Source organism: Melospiza melodia, chromosome 14 (assembly GCF_035770615.1).
Source record: "Melospiza melodia melodia isolate bMelMel2 chromosome 14, bMelMel2.pri, whole genome shotgun sequence".
Lineage (NCBI taxonomy): Eukaryota > Metazoa > Chordata > Aves > Passeriformes > Passerellidae > Melospiza > Melospiza melodia.
Genome location: NC_086207.1, coordinates 4,437,246 through 4,453,494, shown reverse-complemented (window position 1 = coordinate 4,453,494; position 16,249 = coordinate 4,437,246). Strand labels below are relative to the sequence as shown.

Below are 16,249 nucleotides of genomic sequence, written 5' to 3'. Positions count from 1 at the left end.
CTGGCTGTCTCTGTCCCCCCCTGTGGGGACAGTGCCCCCTCCACAGGCTCCTTGTGTGGGTTTCCTTTTAGGATCCTGACTCCAGCTGGAGCAAGGATCACAGGATGGTTTAAGGGATAGGATTGGAAGGGACTTTAAAGATCATTTCATTCCAATCCCTGCCAGGGGCAGGGACACTTCCAGAGGAGAGCCAGGACCCTCTCACTGTGACCCCACAGGGCACAGCTGGGGCTGGGGACACTCAGAGAGGACACCTGGCACCAAGCCCAGCACCCAATGAGGGAAATTTTGGGAAATTCAGGACTCCTGGGCCCCTGACCAATACGATTAAGCATAAGCTGTTTATTATTTACATTATACAGTTATTAACACATTTTAACTCTCTGCACACATTTCTTACTGGTGCCTTTGTCTGGTGCACGTGTTCTGAGTGCTGCTCTCAGAATATGGGGCTGGTCACAGTCCAGTGCTTTGCTGCTGTTATTTACTTCTTGTGGTCTTGGAATTTGGTTTTTCAGCTTCTTCTTTGTTCTTTAGCACAGTTTATATCTTAGATACCTTGATGGATTCCAGAGGGCTCTGAGCAAACTGATAAGAGCAGTTACAAGGGGCATGGCTGGTGCTCTCTGAGGCCTGAGCTGTTCAGGAAATCTCTGGGGTTTGAACGTGCTGAGCAGCACGGCTGTGCTGGGAGCCCCTGGAGCTGTGACGGTGCTCCCTCATGATGCCTGTCCTGTCCTGTCCTGTCCTGGTGCTCCCTCATGACGAGTGTCCCTGCTCCACCAGCTGCTGCCACCAGATAACACCAGCCTGGGGACACGGAGCCGCCCAGGACACGTCCCAGTGCCAGCCTGGGGACTGGGAAGGAGAGCAGAGACACATCCCTGCCTGAGGAGAGCAGAGACAGAGCCCTGCTGAGGAAAGGAGAGCAGAGACACCGCCCTGCTTGAGGAGAGGAGAGACAGAGCCCTGCTGAGGAAAGGAGAGCAGAGACACATCCCTGCTTGAGGAGAGCAGAGACAGAGCTCTGCTGAGGAAAGGAGAGCAGAGACACGGCCCTGCTTGAGGAGAGGAGAGCAGAGGAGAGACACAGGCCTGCTTGGGGAGAGCACAGACACATCCCTGCTCGGGGAGAGGAGAAGAGAGCAGAAACACAGCTCTTCTTGAGGAGAGTGGAGACATCCCTGCTTGAGGAGAGCAGAGACACGGCCTTGCTTGGGGAGAGACTCAGGCCTGCTTGAGGAGAGAGAGGAGAGACACATCCCTGCTTGGGGAGAGACACAGGCCTGCGTGAGGAGAGCAGAGACACGGCCCTGTGTGAGCAGAGACACAGCCCTGCTTGAGGAGAGACATATCCCTGCTTGAGCACAGACACATCCCTGCTTGAGGAGAGGAGACACATCCCTGCTTGAGGACACCAGAGACACGGCCTTACTTGAGGAGAGCAGAGACAAGGCCCTGGCTGAGAAAAGGAAAGACACAGCCCTGCTGAGAAGAGGAGACAACGGCCTTGCTTGAGGAAAGCAGACACATCCCTGCTTGAGGAGAGGAGAGCAGAGACACAGCCCTGCTTGAGCACAGACACAGCCCTGCTTGGGGAGAGCAGACACATCCCTGTTTCCAGCTGGGATCTCTTTGCTGCCTGAGCTGTCCTTCTGGCAGCCGGGTGCTGCTCCAGGCATCTTCACGGGTGTTGGACAGAGAAGGGAAGTGTCACAGAGGGATATTTTTAGATGCTCTTTGTGCTCAGAGAGCAAAGGCAGGCTGTGGTTTAACAGCCATTAGCTGCTGGGCATGTTTGGAAAGCTGGAGGAGGGCTGAGGATCCAGGAACACGTTTGACACCATGGGATGAAGCAGCTTCGCAGATGTGAGGATAATTTTTGGGCTGAGCATTGAAGGGAAGACCCCAAGAGGAGCCTGGATCTGGGCACTCCAGCCTGTTTAGCTGCCACGTGGACAGGCAGTGGTGGCTGATCCCCCAAAAGGACGTGGTCCCATTGTTTGTGGGGTGACATTTGCTCCAGTGGCTGTGGAAGAGGAGCAGGAAAAGAGCGGACAAGAGGTAATGTGGAATTTCACTGGGATCAGAGCCAGCTGAGGGACAGGGTGACAGGTGACAGCACTATCCCACCAGCCTCTCCTTGGCCACTCTGTCCCCTCCCTCCCAAGCCTCCAAAGCTTAAAATTTCAGTGTTTTCAGGCAATGCCTGGAGAGGGAGTGAAGCCTCCAAGGACCTGCAGGATTCAGGGAAGTCCTGAGGGGCGTCCTGGGAAGGAAGGGCAGGGGATAGTTTGGGTTGGAAGGGACCTTAAATCTCATTCCAACCCCCTCCCGCTAGAGCAAGCCCCATCCAACCTGGCCTTGGACACTTCCAGGCATGGCTAAGGCCATCTCCAAGGTCAGGAAGTGCTGACACTTTGGCTTTGGTCAATGCACAGTATAACATCCCAAGAATTCCAGCTGAGCTCATGTGGAGAGACGGCAACTCCAACTTACCACTGTAGGGGAGCTCATCACTAATTGCTTCATCCACGAGCAAGGAGGTTTCATAAGTCCTGAAAAGATGGGAAAAGAGGAGCTGAGTTCATTGAAAGGGAGATGGGAAATGCAGGGATAAATCCCACGGCAGTGCTCCTCACCAGGCAGAGGGGAGGGGAGGCTCTCTGGACCAGCACTGTCCTGGACTGTGTAACCTCCATCTCCTCCTCCTCCTCTTCCTCCTCATCCTCCTCCAGTTGGTGGTGCTGGATGAGGTGGGCAGGCACAAAGAAGGCAGCTGCCTATCCCAGAGCTCCAGCTGGATTGCCCTGTGTCTCTGATCCCACCACCTCAGCTGATGGGGTCACACAGGACGGGAGAGGAGCTGGGATGGGGTCAGGAGGGACAGAGGAAGCCCAGACTGTGGATGTGCCACGAGCAGGCAGCCCACAGCCATGGCTGCACCTGCCCGGCTTGGTGTGGGGCTGTCCCCATGTGGGTTCTGTCCCCACACAGCCAGGATGAACATGGCCAGCCTGCTTGGAAGGGAGAGCTCTGTTGTGTGGGTCCATGCCTCAAATGTTGGCTGCTTTTGGGGCACAGAGGTGCCAGGGTGCTGTTTCTGGCTCACCTGCGAGGTACTCTGTGGGACCATTAAAATGCTAACGGGGTCCCACAGTGGGACAAGGACTGAGGCTCTGGAGGGACTCTGAAGCTGAGCTGGTGGAAGCAGGATGGAGAGCAGGAGGTCCCTGGTTGGGAGAATCAGGAAGAGAAACAATCAGTGGGCTAATCCAGCTGCAGAGCGAGGAGGGACAGTCCCAGAACCCCCTCCTCATCCTGGCTCACCCCATCAAGGCCAGGATTTGTCCTCAGGCAGGGCCAGGCTGCTGTGCCACACTTGTGGAAATGCCACCACACACCAGAGGCTGTGTGAAAACGGGAATGTCCCCTCGAATGGGGAGTGCTGATCAGCCTGGCATGGCTGGAGTCGGGAAAGGGGGTGGGATGCTGGAAGGGGGCAGGGTGCAGCAATGCTCTGGGTGGGTGGGAACGCCCAGGAGGAGAAAGAAAGAGAGATTTATTGTGCAGGGCAGCGTGCGTGGGCACGGGGAGAACAGGAATACACTGGTCATGACTGCGTCCCCTCAGGGCCCTGCAGAAACCCAGAGCTGCCAGCTCCCCCTGTGCATGAAAACAGGGGCAGGGAGCAAAGTGCCTCTGAGCTTTGCTTTGTGGGCTCTTCCTCAGACGATGCAGCAGCTTGTTGGTCCATGGTTTGGAGAGCTCTCCTCTCCTGTGCCTCAGCAGTCCGTGGCAGGAGGAGAAGTCTTGTTCTTGTACAGGTGTTCCATTCCTGTCTCCCTGTCAGGACAGTGGGCAGGTGGGTGTCACCTGAGATGTGGTGACATCCTGAAGTCACGCTGATGGAGGAGGCTCCTGAGAGCCAACTTGGTCACCTGTGCAGAGGGACAGGAGCCCTCAGCGAGGCAGAGCTGAGAGCCTGGAGGAGGCACGGGCTGTGTGACAGACTGGAGTGGGATAATTCCCATTAGGGATTCCCATGGGATAACTCCCATGGAGGAATGTGTGCATGGATTGGAGCTCGGTTCAGTGGAGATGGGCTGGGAGGGGTTTCAAGGGCTGGAGAACTGGCAGGTGGCTGAAGGATGGAGAGGTGCAGCTCTGATTTCCAGTAGCAAAGGAGTGGTGGGTGAAGCCTCCCAGAGTGAGGATAATGAGGTGGAGATGGAGAAGGAGGTCATGGGACCACCACAGCGTGAGATTTCCAATGGCTTAGCCCCTCCTTTTTAGGAAGGAGGGAGGGAGACACAGGAGTCTCCCGGGGCTGTTTTCCCACCCTCTCCTCTGTGCTGGGATCCCCGCGTGGGGCTCTGCACCCCTCTCCCCCCCTTATGCTGCTGTGTGATCAGCCCTGCTCTCACTGAGCCCCACTTCCACCCTTCTCCCTCCCATCGCCAGGGCTCGGTGCCCTAAAATCCAAGGCAAGAAAGGTGCCAGGGGAGCTCGGGGCTGGCACGCGTGCGGGTGAGGTTGCTCACCCCGGGGCGGGCGGCAGCGATTCCCTGGCAGCCTCCCCGAGCAGCGCTCCTGCGTGTCCTGCTGCAGCCTCCCTCCGGCATCTCCCCGAGCTCCTCTCCGCACCTTCCTCCGCCGAAACAGCTCCGGGGAGGTTTTTTTTTCCGGGATCGGGACAGGCGGGTGCTCTTGTGGCAGAGCGCGGCAGAGAGCGGCGGGCAGAGGCAGCTGGCTCCTTCGCGGGGAAGGCAGGCACGGAGCGGGGCCCGGGGGCCGGAGGATGCTCGCCGCGGTGCCCAGCCGCGGGGATGCGGGGTTGCTAGGAGGCAGGTGAAGGTGAAGGTGAAGGTGAAGGTGAAGAGGAGAGCGCTGCGGAGGACCGCAGGCCCAGGTAGCGCCGCAGCGGGGCCGGGGACAGGCGGGGGGGACATTGTCCGTGCGGGGAGCGGAGCCGGCGAGCGGGGAGGGAGCCGGCTCGGTGCTGCGGGAGGACGATGCGGGAGCGGCCGCGGGCTCGGCCCTCCGCCAGCCCGGCTGCCGCGGCTCCCTGCTCGCCGCTGCCGGTGCTGGTACCGGTGCCGGGGCAGGGCCTCGGCCGTGAGTACCGGGGGCTACGGGGGAGCGGCGCGGCGCAGCGCGGGAGGATGCTCAGCCATCCTCCGGCAAGGGCGAGCCGGGAATGCCGCCCGCCGCAGAGCCCCGGACAGGCCGGGGCACCGGTGCCCTTGGGAAGCCGCCTGCAAGGGACGGGGGAGCGCCGCAGCCCGGGGCCGGCGGGGCCTGCGGGGACGCTGCCGCCGCCGCTGCCCTTGGGATGCCTCTTGCGGGGCCGTGCGGGGCAGCAGTGTCCTTGGGAGACCGCGAGGAGCCACCTCCGGCCGGTCCTGTCCTGTCCTCCGCACCGCGCCGGACCCTGCGGGGCTCGGGCTGAGCCCCCGGGTGGGAGCTGCCCAGGCTGGAGCTGTCCCCGGGCTAGAGCTGCCCTGGATGAGAGCTGCCCTGGCTGGAGCTGTCCCCGGCTGGGAACTGTCCCCGGGCTGGAGCTGCCCCTGACTGGGAGCTGCCCCTGTCCCCGCAGGAGGAACGGGAGGATGGCACAGGGTGGGAGTAAGCGCCGCGGCTCTGACCTGCCTTCCCCCTCCTCCTAGATCCGCATGTCAGACCATCACGACCCCCACTATGGGGAGTCAGAACCCCAGCACGGCATCACTGTGGTCTTCCTCCTTGTCCTTGTCTTCTTCATCATGGGGCTGGTGGGGTTCCTGATCTGCCATGTCCTGAAGAAGAAGGGTTACCGGTGCCGCACCTTCCGGGACGAGCTTGACCCAGATGACAAAGATGAGGTGGAGGAGCTCGACGATGGTGAGTGCTGGGCAATGGGGCTCGCTGAGGGCTCAGCCTTGTGCCTCCTGTGGGCTGGTGCTCCCCATGCACCCTTCTGGGCTGTGGATGGGGCTGGGAGGGTTACCTGTCACGTGTGGCTGGGTTGGGATGAAGGGCTGGGGCGGTGAGAGCAGCGTGGTGTTCCCTGGGGATCGGGAGTGTGAGGGCCAGGATCCCTCAGATCCACGAGCTGACAATGGCTGGAAGTGACAGGGAGGTGGCAGCCAGTGTCTGGCCCTTCCCAAAGGAGTGTTATCACCAAAAGGTAATTCTGATGAACATCCAGGACTTGCTGAATCCCCTGAATCTCAATCATAACCCCTGTTCCCTCAAGGAAAACCTCTCCCAGCTGGAGCACAAGTGCCTCTGTCCCTCTGGCATTAGGATGTCTGGCAGGGAGCCAGCTGGTGTTTGCTATTGGCCATGTCTTCTTGTGATCCCTGCTGTGTTCATGCAGACCACAGAAGTAGGGCTGCTGCTGGAAGGGGAAGGGACCTGTAGGGATTTTTTCCATGGCTTCAGGGCGCTGCAAGTCGCTCTGGGCTGGCTGGATTGGGAAGTCGGTGCTGCATCGAGCGTGGGTGCCCGGCCCAAGCGAGCTCTGTCATCCGGTGCTTTCCTGAGTCTCTGCTGAAGGGGGAACACTCATTCCTCTGCTGCTTCCCAGGCTGGGAACAGCCACATGGTGCCACAGAACTCCTCCAGCTCCGCGTGCTGTGGCAGTGCTGGGGAGGATCAGCACCTCCTGCTGCCGCTGCCTGAGCTCAGGAAGGAAATAGCTCCTCAGGCTCATCCTCGGTGCAGCCAGAGCCTCAGGTGCCCATGGATGTGCTCCTCTGGCTTTAATGTCTTGGCTGAACATGACATGGGGACAGTCTCTGAACCTTCCAGGATGGGCTTTGCCCTCTGGAGACATCAAAGCCCAGGGAAATGTCTCCATGGGATGATGGACATCTTCTGAGATCATGGTAGCAGCTCTTGAGCCTTTGAGGCAGCTGCCTGCCAGACCACAACTCCAACCTGCTTACAGGAACTTCTCACACTGCTGACCAGGCTGGAGGCCCGTCCATCCATCCATCCATCCATCCATCCATCCATCCATCCATCCATCCATCCATCCATCCATCCATCCATCCATCCATCCATCCACCCATCCATCCCTCCTGCCTCCAACAGTGGCTGGAAGCAGGTTGAGTTGAAGGCTGTCGGTGAACTCCACAGCAGAGCAGGCACCAGCCAAGATTCCCCAGAGCAGTCTTTAAGCTTTCAATAGAGTGCAGCTCTGGGCTCTCTCTGTCACTGTGTGTTCCCCATTTCTGTGTTTAGTGGATCCCAGTGGGTTTATTTTCTGTGGACGTGTCCTGTCTACCCTTGGAGCCTTGAGAACTTTCAGCATCCTGCAGCCAGGGGCTCCTGGGCTGGACAAGGACCCTCCTCTTCCAACATTTTAGAACCTGCTTCCCTCTCATTTCTCCAGATGCTCTGAAGGAGCAACACACCCCCTCTCCCTGCACACACAGCTGCTGGCTCAGCCATTTCTTTTCCAGGATTAGGGATCTGGTGTTCCCCAGTGCCTTCCCAGTGTGACAGGGGACTCGAGGCTTCTCCAACAACTCTGCTGATGCAGCTGCTCCTGGGAAGGGATGAGTGAGCAGAGCCCTGGAATCCCAGCCCTCAGTGCCACGTTGTCTCTTTTCAGATGAGGCTGACAAGAACGATGACACCGTTGAGAAGATTGTGAGATGCATCATCCAAAATGAAGGTGAGCACTTCCTTGGGCTGGCTGGAGCCACGCTGATCACTTTGGCTCGTTTTTCCCTCTCTCTTCAGCATTCCCATTTTTTCCCCTCTCTCTTCAGCAAACGTGGAGGCCCTCAAGGAGATGCTGGGGGAAAATGAACCAGACGTGCCAGTGCCAGTGCCCAGGTGAGGGAAGCTCACAGCAGCTTGTGAGTGAGGGACAAGCAGCCCCTTTCCAGCTGCCACAAAGCATCTTCCCAACGGGGAGTCCTGCTCCCCTGAGGGCTCTGAGGAGTGCTTCACCCCAATGTTGAGTGGAACAGCTCTTCCTCATTCCTGTCCCCCCCAGAGCTGCTGCTCCAGTGGGGCTGCACCAGGGTTGGGACATCTCCCCGAGGTGACACAGCCTGTCATCTTCTGTTGCAGCCTTGGTCACCACAGCAGCAGTCAGGACGGGGGCCCGCCCCATCACCACACGGTGCACCTGGGCTCCACGCACGCCCCCTGCATCCACTGCAGCAGGAGGAAGAGGCACCCCCTGCAGCGCCAGGGCCGCTCCAAGGAGGGCAAAAGCAGGATGCACCCTGGAGAGACCACCGTCTTCTCAGTGGGCAGGTACCCAAACGAGCTTTGCCGGACATTTCCCTGCTGGAATGAGCACCACAGGGTCTCCTCAGTCCTGTTCTTTCCCCCTTCCCCTTGCACCCAAGGTTCCCTCTTGCTGTTGCACACTGAGATGCCCCAGCAGCAGCTCTGCAGCTGGAGCTCCTAAGCAGCCAGGTGTTTGCTGCACCTGGAAATGCCTGTGGTGTGTGGCAGGCTGTGATGCACCGGTGGCTTCCCTCCTTCCCCGGGAAGGTGACTCAAGCTGGGTTTTCCTGCTGAGTCAGTGCTGGGCACAGCCCCAGCTCCATGTCCTTCCAGAGCCCGCTGTCCCAGCTCGCTGCAAGCAGGGCCTTGCTGCCCAGCTGGGGGCTTCAGGGACCTCATTGAGGGGGACAGAGGGGACAGCATGTCCCAGGTGCAAGCCACCACCTGCTCAGGATGAAAGAGTGGCTGTGCTGCTCCAGGTTGCTGCCTCCAATCGTGTCTGTAATTAGATGACATAGCAGCAATGTAAGAATAGGGGAGTGTTCCTGATACTTCCCACAAATGCTTTCCATCCCCACCTGGTTTCACCTCAAGGGACTTCCTGGGCTTCCTGTGGTCTCACTGTGTCGTCACTAACCTGTAGAGCAGTCTGTAGGCTCGCCCAGGCTGCCCCATTCCCCAGCAGAAAGGGTTAGGAAAGTTCCTGGGCTTGGCTCCCTCCGGCTGTGGTGGCTGGGGCAGGGTGACAAGCAGCTGCTGGTCCCTGGATGGCCACCATGGTGAGACACAGAGCTCTGCCATGCTCAGATTGTGCTCAAGGTGCTCATTCAGGGCCTGAGCCTTGATGGAACTTCATGCTGTGGTCCAGAGACAGTGCTTTCATGGGAATGCTGAGCCAAAGTGGGCATGGAATCGTGGAATGGTTTGGGTTGGAAGGGACCTCAAAGTTCATCTCATTCCACCCCGTGACATGGCAAGGACACCTCCCACTAGCTCAGGGTGCTCCAAGCTCATCCAGCCTGGTCTTGGGCACTGCCAGGGATCCAGGGGTAGCCACAGCTGCTCTGGGCACCCTATGCCAGGGCCTGCCCACCCTGCCAGGGAACAATTCCTAATTCCCAATCTCCCATCCGTCCCTGCCTCTGGCTCCGGGAAGCCATTCCCTGTGTCCTATCATATGAATTTTTCCAGCACCACGGGCAGGAGCCTCAGCAGGGAGGTGAGCTGGGGCTTTGTGGGCAGCTGGAGAAGCAGGGAGGGCTGATGGACTGCCCAGGCCCAGCTCAGCTCGGATCACACGTCGTGGGCACTGCCAGCTCCCGTCTCTCCGTGCCCGTGGCTGTCCTTGGAGGTGGTGCCCGGCAGGCCGGGGCTGTGCACAGCTCCTGCTCACCACTAATTCATTCCCTGGCTGGTGCCCAGCTCCATCCCCTCCTCCATGTCCTCTGTCCGTGCTCTCCCAGCCTCCTCTCAGCACTCAGAGTGCTGGACAAGATGCTCGCCTTTCCCAAAGGCACCTTCCATCAATTCCTGATTTTCCTCTTTAACCCTCTGAGTGTCATACCCCACACCAGCCCTTTGCACAGAGCAGTTATCCCGTTTCTCCAAGGCTTTACTTTCAATCCTGAATCTCTTTGGTACAAGGTGCAACTGCTAAGGGACCTATGTGCCCATGAGGTACAATCCCACCCCCAAATTCTGCTTCTTATTTCCAGGCTGGCCCCTTTTCCCTTCCAGATCCTCCAGGATGGCCCTTTCTGTGTCTTATTTATGACAAATATCTTGAAGTACTTTGACCCAGCACTAAAGAACCCACAGGGCTTCTTCTTTAACCCACCCCTAGAGTTAAAGACACCCTCAGGTCTTGTTCTGCTTTGTTTTTGGTATTGTTCTTGCCTTGGATGCAGTGGTTGAGAGTCCAGCCTGGTCCTACATGGAATGGGTCCTGGTAGGCACAGGCTCTTTCCTGAGGAGTGGAAAGCTATGGAGGTCCACCAAGATCATCAGGGCTGGAGTATGGGGAACCTGAGGAGGCTTTTTTGGCCTGGAGCATTAGAAAGGGATGATCTAATTGTCCCCTAACACTTCCCAAAGGGTGGGTGGAATTTAAATGAAGATGGAACAAGACTCTCCTCAGAGATCTGCACTGGGAAGGGCAAGAGGCAATGGCCATCAGTTACAGCAAGAGGAATCCAGAAAAGATGCCAGGAAAAACTGTTCTGCCATGAGGATGGTGCAGCCCTCAACAGGGCCCTGAGGAGTGGAGGAATCTCTGACCCTGAAGATTTCCAAAACCTGACTGGACAGGGCTTGGGCAAAGTGCTTGAGGGTAGGAGGGGACCCAGATATGAGCAGGGGTCTGGACTGGAGACCTCTTGAGGGCTTTTTGCACCTAAATTGTTCTGAACTTGTGTGGCACTCAGAGTTATGCATGGTATGGGATGATTTACCACTCAGCTCAGCGCTTTCCCTCAACCAGGTGTAGTCAGTGGCAGAGCTTGTCCATAAAACACCTGTGTCTGACCCTCTGTCTTCAGCCCCATCAGGCAGAGTGTGTCACATCCCACTGAATCCCAGGGATGCTGATGAGGCAGAAGCCCAGCCAGGGCTCCTCTGCTTTCCCTCACCAGCCAGAGGCTGGCTATGTTACTTCCTGTGTCCTCTCTGGTCCAAACCCCTCTGACTCCACTCCTGACTCTTCCTGCCATTGCTCAATGGCATTACCAAGAAGTGATCCTGTCACTTGTGTATCCTTCCTGTTCCTCTTCAGGGCCAGAACATTCTTTGGTCTCCCCAAATCGCAGTGCTGGTGTCTTATCTCTGAATATCTGGACAGACCTGAAAGGTCACATTTGCTGCTGCTTGGCCTTGAAACGTTGTCTGGAGCTGGAACATTTCTCTTCTCCACCCTCCCAATCCTTTCTGGCCCTGCTGAGGGGTTGGTGCTGCCCACGGGCTGGGCTCCAGCCTGGAAGTGCTCTCCTTCATCTCTGCCAACTCTCCTGGCATCTGTTCTTATCTTTTGGACCTCTCTGCTTTTTCCTTTGGAACAGCAGCGCTGCCATGTGCTTGACCTGTGTGTCTTGCTGTTCTTTCCACACCAGCAGTACTTGAACTCTCTGAAATTGTGCTTTGCCCTGACACTGCCTTGCAGCTGAACCTCAGCAGAACCAGGTCTGTTGGTTTTCCACGTGTGATCCAAGCACAGTGAGAGCAGCTGTGGGTGAGCCATGGGCTGCACGAGCTCTCAGTGCTGGCCTTGGAGTGCTCTGGCTGGTGGACACCAGCTCACCATGGAGGAGATTTCCTCTCTGCTGGTCCAGTGCTGGTGAGGAGGAGTCACAATCAGCACAATCACAGTTCAGACTTTCAGGCTTTGCTGACACCTTGCCCCTCCCAGGCTGAGGGAATTGGGAGAGGAGAAAGCCCCAAGGAGACTTTAGAGCCCCTTCCAGTGCCTGGAAGGGTTCCAAGAGAGTTGGAAAGGGACTTAGGACAAGGACACAGAGTGACAGGACACAGGGAATGGCTCTCTGCTGCCAGTTAGGATTAGGGCAGAGTTAGAGGGGATATTGGGAAGGAATTGGTGGGCAGGCCCTGGCACAGGGTGCCCAGAGCAGCTGTGGCTGCCCCTGGATCCCTGGGAGTGGCCAAGGTCAGGCTGGATGGGGCTTGGAGCAGCCAGATTGAGGGAAAGTTGTCCCTATCCATGGTGGGGGGTGAGACTGGACCCCCCCAGTCCAGGAGATCTTTTAGGAGATCTCACCAGGAGATCTTTTAGGACCTCCTTCCAACTTAAGCCATTCCATGAGTCTATGATCCCTAACCCCTCTCTTCTCCCCACATGCAATGTTACATCACCTCTGATTATGAGCCCACCTTTTGAGGGTGTCAGACCCATTTCTGCAGCTTTTCTCCTGCCCACCCAGAGCTCTGAGCTGTTACCTGCTCATGGTGGAACCTTGGTGAACACTCAGGTACCATCTGCCCCTCCAGGGGATGGTGCAAAATGTGCTCTGGCAGATTTTAGCCAAACAGCCTATGATCCCTGTACCCAAATCACTGCCAAATCCCTGTCCTGCCCTCACTGAGGGCACGCTGTCATCCAGAGCATTTCCAAGAGCTGTGATCCATCTTGCTGCTGGGAGGACAAACTCTGCCCCAGCCAAGACCTGGATTGCACTTCCCATCCTTCCCTTTCTGTTTGTTTTGTTCAAAATGAAGGGGAAAATCAATCTGGGGACACAGCTTGTGTAGGTGTGAATGGGTCAGACAGGTTGGAGATCACAGCAAAGCGAGGAGATCCGGGGCTGGAGGTACAGAAAGGCTGGGAATCCAGAGGTGGGACAGCATGGAAAAGAACTGCTTGTAGGAGTGTCGGGGACAGATGGAGATGAGAGATCTCTGCAGCCAGGTCATGGAACTTGGGGTTTATTGCAAAGGGCCTGGGTGCAGGGCCCTGCTGGGAGCTGCCAAACACAGCTCAGAGCAGCCTGAGAGAAGAGAGGGGGAGAGAGGATGAGAGGGGGAGAGAGTAAAAAAGTTAAGAGAGCGAGGTTCCCATTACAATGCAATAAATCTTCTTCTGTGTTGAATATTCTGATTCTCACTAACCAATCTAGTACAAGATATAAATCCTATAGCATTTCCATACAGCCTATAAGAATCATTACATTACCACACTGTGTTACATTTTAAACCCTAAAAACTCCTCTTTGGGCCCTTCTGCCAAGCTGTAGGGTCTGCTCTGACCCTTGGGCCTGTCTGCAAGCACAGGGTGTTGTTTCATCAAAAGGGGATCACCTTCAGCTGGCCACACCATTGTTTTCCAGTTGTTCAGTAACTGAGGGATCTCAAAGCTTGCTTTCATTTCAATCTCACTTATAGTTTCCATATTCTCAAAATCTTTTGCCAGACAATCATGTTTATAAGGCTTTCCCATTTCATCTCCCCCAACACCTGCCGTGTCGTGTCCCCACTGCAGGTTCCGTGTCACACACATCGGGAAGAAGCCGTGCCTGCCGGAGCAGCCGGACGGGGCCCTGCCCGTGGCCAGCCGCCCGCCGAGCACGGAGGAGCTGGAGCGCAGCAGCGAGCTGCTCAACGGGACTGTGCCCATGGCCGGCCTGCAGAACGGAGCCGTCCACACGGGCACACAGAGTGCCAGGAGCACCGAGCAGAGCCTGTCCGCCAGCCCGGCTGCCAACACACCCGCCAGCGCCGGCACCCGTGACAGCCGGCGGGCGGGCACGGTTGGGTCTGGCACGCCGGGGTCCAGCACGGTTGGGTCTGGCACGGTTGGGCCTGGCCCGGTTGGGTCCAACCCGGTGGGGTCTGGCCGAGCTGGGTCCCTGCCGGGTGCTGGCTCCGCTCCCGGGAGCTCCAGCCGGCAGCGCAGGCTGCTGAGCCTGCCCATGCTGGGAGCGTCGAGTCCCAACATCCCGGGAGAGCTGGCGAGGGAAGGAGCCGGCATGTGCCTGGAGGAGATGGGACTGGCGTCGGCAGATGAGGTGTCGGATATTCACGGGAGCCTGAGTCTGCAGGAGCAGGCCGAGGAGCTGGCGAGAGACGAGAGCGGCAGGAAACAGTCCGGAGGGGAGGATGGGAAGCAGCAGGTATGTTCCTCCTCCTCCTCCTCCTGGTCCCCATGTGGTCCCCTGGGCTGGAGGGGGATTGCTTTTTGCCATCCATTTTCTGATGTCTGAGGCAGTGGAGTGACTGTGACAGGTGCCACCCTGCTTCAGGGGCAGTGGGAGGTGCTGCAGACCTGCTGCCCCTTCCCCTTGGCACGGGACTCCTTTTCCTTTGGGGACATCCACTGGGATTTTGACCTGGGAGAGGTCTGTTCCCCTTGGCAAGGGACTCCTTTTCCTTTGGGGACACCACTGCTGCACGTGGTGTCCCCTGAGCTGTAGCCTCACTGGGGTCCAGTGTGGCCCCACAGGAATAGGCAGGGGCAGATTTCTCCAGCCTTCTTTACCTCCAAGGCCAGGAAATGGCAAAGCCAAGTGGTCATTTATTGGCACTTTTCCCTGCTCCTGAGCAGCTGTGATCAGAGAGGAGGGAAGCCCACCCTTCCTGGAGCTCCCAGTACCCTGGTACCTCCCAATATCCCACCGAAGCACCTTGCTGGAGGGGTTAGAAAGCTCCAGGGGATTTTTCTCCCTGGAATTGCCTCTGTGCTGGTACCAGTGAGCAAATGAGGCTGGTGGTGGTGCTTCGGACACCCAGAATTTTGCCTACACACTCATTTGTGGTTTTGCAGCTGGGAAAAGGGGATTTTCATGGAAAGGGGGCTGGGAAACACCCCTTGTGTAGTGTCAGCAGCTCCAAGAGCTGGGCCTTAACTTGCCTCACAAAACCAGCCTGATGTGGCAAAGCCCTTGGGAGAAAAAGGAAGCCAAATGCCTGGGTAAAATTCCTGGCATGCTTCAAAGCCATGGAGATCCCCTGGGGCTGGTTCTGCACAGGCTGGGCACATGCCAGCAGCCCTTGGCAGGGGGTGGGATGGGGCAGGACTGGGTCAGCACGGGAGAGGTCTGGAGAAGGTGCCTGGCTGGATTCTGGATAAGGACAAAGCAGGATCCCACTGCTTCCCCCTTTGCTTTCTGGTGAGCAGGCTGGAAGGTTTGAGCTGTTTCATGGAGAACAGCAAGGCAGGATAGAGCTGATGGGCTGCAGCCTTTCCCCAGAGAGCTGGGGAGGTGGTGACAGGTCCTCCTGTGTCCCACTGAGCCTTGGGAATCCCTCTGATCCCTGGGGAAGCAGTTAGGTGCAGGGCAAGCCCAGTGCCAGGCTCTTGCCCTGGATGCTGCCCGTGATGCTGGGGTGCTCCAAGACATGGGGTCCCAGAAGAATGGTGACAGGACCTCCCTGGGATGTTTGTCACCAAGCCCTGGTGCCACTGGGGCCATCCCCCATGCCCTCAGTTGCAGTCAGAGCCAGCACCAGGGTTGGTGGCTGCTGCTGTCACGTCCTGCAGGTGGTGGGGAAGGGCAGAGGTGGTGCCTGGGCTGTGCTCGCTCCTGGAGGCTCGGTGGGGCTCTGCCCCTCGGGTCACTGCTGTGACCAAGGGAGAGCCCCGGCCCAGCCCCAGCTCCATGGGAGCGCTGACCCCTCTCCTCCATCCCACAGGAGCCCAGCGCCGCGGAGCAGGACCGTGTGTGAGGTGAGTGCCTGTCCCCTGTCCCCTGCCCCCGGGACAATGTCTGGGGGTGGGAGGGCACTGTCACTGTCCCTGCCATGGTGGGTCTCAGCTTGCTGCTGGAGATGGAGAGAGGCTGAACCCTTTCCCCGGGGGTCGGGACGTGCCCAGCCACAGGCAGCGACCCCGGGCAGTGCCATTTGGGTGGTGGGGAGGTGCCAGGGCTGCGGGCACCAGTCCCATCGTGCCTCTCTCCCTCCCGCAGCTGCTCTCCGCTCCCGGCTGGAGCGTGCACGGGAGGCGCGCAGCCCCCGGGCCCCTCGGGGCTGGGGCTCTGCCGTGGGGCAGCCGCGGGGCAGCCGTGCCCGGCCCCGGGTGGGCAGCTACGCGCTTGGCATGGCCGGAGCGACGCGCCCGCCACACCGACAACAACCGCGCTCGGCGGCGCCAGCCTTCATCCCATCGGCAATAGGTACCCGAGTCCCACCCACCGCACCCTCCCCGGACACCCCCGAGGGACCCTCGGGCCTGGCAGGGGCAGGACGGCGCCCGGAGCCCGCTGCCCCCGCAGCCCCCAGCTCGGGGGAAGGATCACAGGGGCAGGGATGGAGGCAGCGGCTTGAGCCCCCCCCGGGGCGGTGGGGAGCGCCCCCCGCCCGCCGGGCACGTTCAGCACAGAGCACAGCCCCCCCGGGCACCCCTGCCACGCAGAGCGGGCACTGGCACACACCCGGCACCGGCAGGGCCTGGGAGATGCTGGCGGAGATTGGAGCTGCCGGCCCCGGGGTCGGGATGGCCCCGGGCCAGGCCCGCGGGCAGCCCCGGGCTGCGCCAGCTTCGGTGTGTAACGCCCTGTACATAGACGAGCTA

The 16,249-nt window shown here is 58.8% G+C and overlaps 1 protein-coding gene across 3 annotated transcripts; it reads left to right on the top strand.

The window, feature by feature from the left end:
* Positions 1–1,325: 1,325 nt before the first annotated feature.
* RELL2 (RELT like 2) lies at positions 1,326–16,246 on the top strand. 3 transcript variants are annotated; one of them, XM_063168476.1, is made up of 8 exons: positions 1,326–2,064; positions 5,670–5,883; positions 7,604–7,666; positions 7,764–7,830; positions 8,071–8,259; positions 13,220–13,850; positions 15,370–15,403; positions 15,645–16,246. In XM_063168476.1, exons 2-7 carry the CDS (start codon positions 5,676–5,678, stop codon positions 15,400–15,402), a joined length of 1,191 nt encoding a protein of 396 aa, XP_063024546.1. In that variant the 5' UTR covers positions 1,326–2,064; positions 5,670–5,675; the 3' UTR covers position 15,403; positions 15,645–16,246. The 3 variants fall into 3 exon arrangements, with proteins under 3 accessions (XP_063024546.1, XP_063024545.1, XP_063024547.1); XM_063168475.1 differs by lacking the exon at positions 1,326–2,064 and adding an exon at positions 4,226–4,912; XM_063168477.1 differs by lacking the exon at positions 1,326–2,064 and adding an exon at positions 5,035–5,118.
* Positions 16,247–16,249: the final 3 nt, after the last annotated feature.